The sequence below is a fragment of the Atractosteus spatula genome, chromosome 18, assembly GCF_055471065.1.
Source record: "Atractosteus spatula isolate fAtrSpa1 chromosome 18, fAtrSpa1.hap1, whole genome shotgun sequence".
Classification (NCBI taxonomy): domain Eukaryota; kingdom Metazoa; phylum Chordata; class Actinopteri; order Semionotiformes; family Lepisosteidae; genus Atractosteus; species Atractosteus spatula.
Genome location: NC_142723.1, coordinates 4,303,163 through 4,310,559, shown reverse-complemented (window position 1 = coordinate 4,310,559; position 7,397 = coordinate 4,303,163). Strand labels below are relative to the sequence as shown.

Sequence of the window (7,397 nt, the reverse complement as noted above, 5' to 3'; positions counted from 1 at the left end):
AATGTTTGTTTTTTATCTGCTCATAAACCCTGGGCTTCCCTTCAGATTAATTCAGTGTGATATGGAAACAGCCTGACAGCCTTAGTCCCGCTGAGACCCACTCCTTGTGTTTTGTACTGTGTCTGCAATCCTCAGCTGGAGATGCTGACTCAGTAAGGAATTCATTAGCTCAATTAACTAATGAGTTCATTTACTGCCGAAATCAATAAACAGGAGAGGCTGTTGCTCTGCAGACCCAGAGTTGCAGAACATGGTGAGCTGAAGAGTTTTGTTTGCTTTGAATGTTTGCATGGAGACCACAGTCTGACCCCTCCTGTAATTGCATTTCTCAGTCAACGAAGAGAACCAGGACAGGAATGGCGGCTGGAGTTATTCGCAACCGGACCGATTTCAGGCTCGCCCTGTCTTACCCACACTCCTTCTACAGCCCCTTAGACAGGCCAGGGGACATGGACCCCCCGGACGTGCTGACAGAGGATGAGGAAGAGGAGGAGGAGCGGGAGGGGGAGGAAGAGGAGGAGATGGAGGAGGAAGATTTGCCCGGCCAGATTGCAGGGCCTGAGGCCTGGCTTGAGGGGGTTGGAGTGGCCCCCCCCAGCAATGCTGAGGTGACCTGCCAGCTGCTTCACTTCGCCGACCTCATCAGCTGCGACATACAGAGGTACTTTGGCCGTAAAAGCAAAGAAGAGGACCCAGACGCCTGCGATATCTACGAGGACAGGGATGGAGCCTTTTCCGGGAAGTCAGGTCGGGAGCGCTATTATGCCGACCTGGTGAAGATGGCTCAGACGGGAGACCAGGAAGAGGAGGATTCACCACCCCACCCCCTCACGCCCCCGGGAGAGCCAGACTGCCAGGTCCTGAGGGCCCTGTGCAGCCGGGAGAACATCCAGACCCTGGGTCCCCTGGCCGAGCTCTTCGACTACGGCCTGCGCAGGTTCGTCAGGCTCGGGAGGCAGCAGAGAGGAGACAGGAAGCACACACAGATCGTGCCCATGTGCAAACGCCGGCTCCCTCCCAGTTTCTGGACAGAACCTTCCCCCCACCCTGCCTGCCTGCTCAGCGTCTCCAGCACCCCTGACTTCAGTGATCTCCTGGCCAACTGGACCTCGGAGAGCAGCCATGAGCTCCAGACTGCCGGCAGAGAGTCACCAGGTGAGCTGAGCAGACAGACACTAGAGGCTGCTGGTTACAGCGTCTCCTAGACAGGCAGCAGGAGCTACAGACAATACTGGTGCAAGAAACCGCAGTTGCTGTATGTTAAAGAACTTCTCCATACATGATTAGAAATCAAAGACTGCAGAACTGGATTTCATACCTTGCAGTGACGTGTTACCAGCTATGGAGACCACTTCACTCTCTGCTCTATGTTTACAGACCATTAACAGCTTCTGGGGTTCACTGAGGGCTTGAACATTTTTCTTATCCCAGGAATGAACTTTTTTAATTGAAAAATACTCCTCTTCTTGTGAAAGGCTGATGCTGTACTTCAGCAGACTGATGTGCATGTATTGTCCAATGGATGTTTGTGTGTGTCTTGATGTATCAAGTTGATGTATCTGGAAATGTTGCATGTGTTCCGTAATAAAATTGGCTGTACAAATGTCTTCCTGTGGAACAGACTCCTGGAAAAAGCATCAGATGTTATAGTGCTTGATTGCATGGTTATGTACAGACTATGTGCCTGTTTGGGGATCAAATACAGGAGGTGTCTCTCTTCCCCTCCAGCCAGCATTTCCAAACTAATGCCCAAGTGTAGGGATCAGGGACACTGTGCTGTAGCAAGAGCTGTTCTTCAGACATTAAATCCAGACCCTAACTGGGCAATAAAATTCCCAGAGAACTGCTGGTATAAGAGTAGGGGCGAACACTATAACCAGGTTTCCACTAAGGGCTGGTACAGTCTGGGCTCCCTACAATTCAACCGGTGAGGCAGTTTCTTACTGCTGTTGGTGCAGAATGACTGCCACATTTCACAGAGGTGGGTGCCTCTCTTCCCTGGTGCCAGAAGGAGTTGGAAGTGGGTCTCCTCCTCTGCATTTAGTGCTCTGGGACCCTTTAGGTTTGAAATTGGGTAATATCAATTCATGATTATGCTTACTACTGCTAGAAAGCCCTTCTTCAGACACACAGGTCAACTGGCTGAGTGGGCTCTAAACCTCCTGAAAATGAACAGCTGTATTTCTGTTGCCCCATTCTCTAGTTTAGCGCCAGACGTCTGTGCAGTTTTACCTGTACGGTTAAGATAAGTAATTCGTGACACCTGTCTGAAGCACACCGGGGGGGAATGGGAAAAGACCATGCTGGATGCTACAGCAGTGCCCTGGGCAGAGAGCTGCTGGAGGAGGTGGCATGAGTGCACATGGGTCACAGGGTGCAGCAGGATGCAGCCCCTTCCAGCCACACAGACAGAGCGGGATAGAGGTGACAATGATTTGTGATTAGATACACAAACAGAGCCGGTTTACTCAGCAGAGGGTTTACAATACTGTTTTCCATTTCAAGTCTCCATGGGCGGAAATCACTGTCCTGGAGAGAAGTGCAGAAAGGGAGGCTGACATCATTTTTATAGCTTTAGGATCACAGTTAAATGCCTTTTAAGTGAGTTCTGCTGCAATTTAAGGCAAATACAGAAAACACAGTGTACACACTGAAATTGTGTACTAAGCGCTAATGGGGGAGTGCCATTCTTCCACTATTCCAATCTCCTAATCAGTGCACTTTTCTCAAACTTCCATAGTGCAAGAGGAGAACGTGATCCAGTGGTTAAAGCTTAGGATTCACTATCTGGAGGGCCCTGGGGTCGAGCCCCAAGTCCTCCAGCTTGCTGAGCCACCCTGTACCCCATCCTTGAGGTGTGATATCAAACTGAGGTCCTGCTGTCAGTGACCCTACCATAGCAGTTGATACCATAGCGGTCTCGCATGCCTGTCTACATCACTTTGCACGAAACAATCAGATCAAATCAAACATCAAATCACCATCATTTGGGGATGGTGGGGTGGGGCTTCTCTGATCATGTTCTTGTTTGGCAAGGTCATGCAGGAAAAGGATCTCGGCTTAGCAGGTTCCTCAGCAGTGAACCGAACCCAGACCATGTTTTCCCTGCCTGTACAGTGGGAATGTTGAGGCTCCCATACGAGACCCGTGACAGACACTCAGACGCCCCTACTAAACCCTAAACTTGAGAGATCTGAGTGTGCTCCCAGCGACACCCCACACACAGGAGAGCCCTCGTTCCTCTTCTGTCGTGGCACCATATAAAACTGAACACACATATTTCTAAAACAAATGTTCTTTACATTTCTGCTGACTGACCGGAAAGTTTCATTCGCTATCTCAGTTCCTTTTCCAGATGAACCCAAAATAGCTGGTGGCTTCTTCACCGCTCACAGAGGCTTTGCCCTCACCTCCTCCATAGCAGGCCTCCATGCTCCGAGCACATTCAGCTTAGATTAGTCCTCTTAAGAGACTGTGGAAAAAAAAACCCAAACAGAGATAAAACTACAGAATCAATAAGCTGTGTTTGTCTTTTGCAAACCAAAAGTACTGTTTATCTCCAAGCTGTTGGTCATATTTAATGCGTGCTGTCCTTCAGAGGCATGACAGGAGGTTATCAGCATGGGCCACGAAGCTCTGACCACTAACAGCTGACCCTAAGCCCTGTTCCCTCTTGGCACCCCCGAGCTTGCCCTAGCCTACTCTCCTTCGTCTTCAGCAACGGGCTAATATTATTGACTCTGCCAGAAAGCTCCACAGATTGTTCCGTTCAGAGTAGAACCATTACTTGCTCCTACATGGACATGACTCCCCACTCAGTCTCACAACCCAAGAGCTCTCAGGATGGGCTGTGTTGTTATCACTCGATTCATGTTTAAAAGAAAAAACAACTCAAGTGTGTAATGGTTGGAATGTGTTTCTTCAACATCTAGGAATACAATATGGTTGCTCCCTTATGACAGATTAAAAGATATCTGCAAACAGGATGAATATGCACAAGATTTCTCGAAGGTCTTAGGTTCCGTTATTCCTGTTATACCCAGAGACGGTTTTTCTTCCTCCCCCTGTTTATCTTTCTGAAGACGAGTGTTGATGTACACATGACTGAGGACTCGCATGTGCTCTGGAAAGTATTCATCTTGCAGGAGAAACACCATTCATTTGACTGTTCCATTTTGGAGCGTTTCAGCACTGAGAGCCTGAAACAGGAAAACATGAGGTACAGGTTCAAGACGAGCAGCTGTAAGACTGTAAGGAAGCTAATAACACCACTGCTTAAACCGAGGATGTATCAGGAGTCTGTACACAATGTAGCTTACCTCCTGTTTGTCTCATCACCTTCTACCACATGATATTGCTGCTCTGTGCCGGTCATAGTCTTGTGCCGGGGTCAAGTAAAACTTTTACCAATCTCTTAGATCCTCACATAGCATTATAGTAGGAAACCCTTTTTAAGGGGGAGAGGTAACTTCTAATCTATATTAAAGAAACAGTATCCATATGAAAAATGAAAGAACCATTAAGAAGGATGGTTTTAATTTTGAGAATCATTGTCATTTTCAAACATTGCCACAAATGAAGGAATCTGGTCTCATTAAACGGCGAATTTAGATAGCTGGTGTAACTGCAAAATAATATCTGGATAAAAGAATTGAACTGCAAATACTGTGCTGAGGAATGAATGACGAGGTGATGTTTAACTGTAACAATTCAACTGGCTGTACACATCTCACGAGCTGGGCAGTCTTCAGTCTTCAATCTGCAGCATGTGTGCACACACTGTACCACCTGTGAGAAGAGGGCTCAGCCTGCAGATCCTCTGTGCTCAGTCTTCACTCTGCAGCATGTGTGCACACACTGTACCGCCTGTGAGAAGAGGGCTCAGACAGCCTGCAGATCCTCTGTGCTCAGTCTTCACTCTGCAGCATGTATGCACACACTGTACCACCTGTGAGAAGAGCACTCAGACAGCCTGCAGATCCTCTGTGCTCAGTCTTCACTCTGCAGCATGTGTGCACACACTGTACCACCTGTGAGAAGAGCGCTCAGACAGCCTGCAGATCCTCTGTGCTCAGTCTTCAATCTTCAGCACGTTTTTTGTGTATTTCTCTGAGTTTAGGGTGTATCTGAAATAAGAGGAATTTCAAAGACAAGACATTGCTTTCACAGTCTAAAATGAAGCAGTGACGAGCCATCAGCTCAGTATCCTACATCTTAATGGCAACCCCACTGATAAAACAAGTGGCAGTCTTGAATGGGTGCCCAGCCGACTTTATTATTATATTTAAAAAAGTTCATACAAAGCAATACAACCCTCTCTCTAGGGTTATGTTGTCAGTAACCTGCTCTCCTAAAACCAGATACTTTCATTTCTCTTAATCTAAATGCTGAGTTATGTAGCTTGGTAACAAACTGTAAATACATATATATTTTTTACCAGATGGATTTTGCAGATATGTATCTTATAGAGAAGGGGTATTTTCAAGGACAAATTTGCCAGAAACCAGAATTTAACCTTGAGTCCGGTTTTGATCACAAAAGTTTTCAGTTCAGTCTACTGATGTAGATTGTCAAAGCTCTTTGAGTTAATCTCTGTTAGATAGCAATGATACAAGGTGCCACTGTTAGAACAGTGACCTAATATGCAATACAAAGCACAGATAAAGAGATTACTCTAACAACTCCAAAGGAATATTGTGGTGTACTGGATTAAACACCTAATCACTAAGTGAGGTAAATGGATTGTACTTAGACATGTTAAGATCAAAATACCTTAATTTTTTTCAACCAATTCAAAAAAAAATACTGTAAAGCCCTCAGACTTAAGGCTTACAAATGGCTATTTATCATTTATAATTAAAAGGGTAATTTCTACACTAAAGGCCATTGCCAGAGCTTGGAGCAATAAGTAGAATATAAGCTCAGCTTCCTACCCATATTAAATAGCTACTCACATCTGATATGGGCACTGCCAGACGTATCCATTAGGAGATCTGGACATGCTGGCGTGTCAGTAGGAGAAAATGTATTGACAGTCCCCGACATTTAAAGAATATATTGTATAATATCTCGATCTGTCACTCTTCCTCTTCAAAACGGATGTCATCTCTCTCGTAGCCTGTCACTGATTATCATGCTGATTGGGCTGTAAAAGCCTTGGCTATGTAAAACACCGAGGATACTTGGCAGCTCAGTAATCTCAGTAAATAAGATCTCATGTTTTCCCAGTATTTCTCGATGCTTTAGACGCTTGTACTAACACATTCCTCATCATATTCAGCTGAGAGATTAAAGCTCCATTGTCACTATTTACAGAGCAGTCGAGGCCAAATTTCAGGACTATCAGAATCACATTCATACAGCTCTTCCATTAACATTCTACATGACTCTAAGGGCAAGACAGCAGCTACAAACTGTTTCACCTGCTGTCAGTGTGGGTCATGAACAACAGTGTAACCTGGCTCTGTTCAGTAACAGCCAAGACTCCACAATAGTCTTTGGGGTTGTGAAAGAAGAACACTTTGAATGCAAATAAAAAGAGAATGAAATAAATTATTTCTACTTATTTAAAATTGCAATTATATTTAACAGCATTCAAGCAAAACTGAAACATAACCCATACAAACGTACCAATTCCTTATGCTCCACAATGCTATCCAACATGACAAGGTTAGGCAATTTAGGAGAAGCAAATAGGATATTAACACTATTAACACCTGAAGTGCAGTATAGTCCCTTTGCTGTGCTTGAAAGGCACATTTAAAAGCTCTTTGAAACCTTTGAAAGGTGCTTCATGCACTGCTTTCCTTCTGAAGTCATTTTCAATCTGAAAACTACAATGTGTTAGCAAAGGTGAGAAGGAAACACTGTGATAACCACACCTTCAAAACCTACAGCATGATATCTCCAAGCACTGCAGTAAATCCTGCCCCCTGTACTGTTTTCAGTATCATATTATTTGGAATTCTTCTTCTGTTCTGTTTATATTACACTGCACGATGTATTTCTGCACTGTGTAAATGAACAGTTCATTGACTGTTCTGAATGCAGTTGTTACACAAAACCTTTTCAGGACAACCTGGTGCACCACTGCCCCTCTCTGGTCATCCACATTTATGGCAACAGTACCGTTTTAAAAATGCTCTAGCAAAATTCTCACTAACACTCCATTCAATGCGCTTTACAGGTAATGGGGACTCCCCTCCACCACCACCAATGTGCAGCATCCACCTGGATGATGCGACAGCAGCCATAGTGCACCAGTATGCTCACCACACACAAGCTCTCAGTGGGGAGGAGAGCAGAATGATGAAGCCAGTTTATAGATGGGGATTATTAGGAGGCCATCTCATCCGAAGGACGGCGCCCTTTTATAGTACTGTGTCCACGTCACTATA

The 7,397-nt window shown here is 45.4% G+C and overlaps 1 protein-coding gene across 1 annotated transcript; it reads left to right on the top strand.

The window, feature by feature from the left end:
- The first annotated feature begins 521 nt into the window (after positions 1–521).
- Positions 522–1,205, top strand: percc1 (proline and glutamate rich with coiled coil 1). The gene has a single exon (XM_088936643.1). The coding sequence runs from the start codon at positions 522–524 to the stop codon at positions 1,203–1,205; it is 684 nt and encodes a 227-aa protein (XP_088792769.1).
- The last annotated feature ends 6,192 nt before the right edge of the window (positions 1,206–7,397 follow it).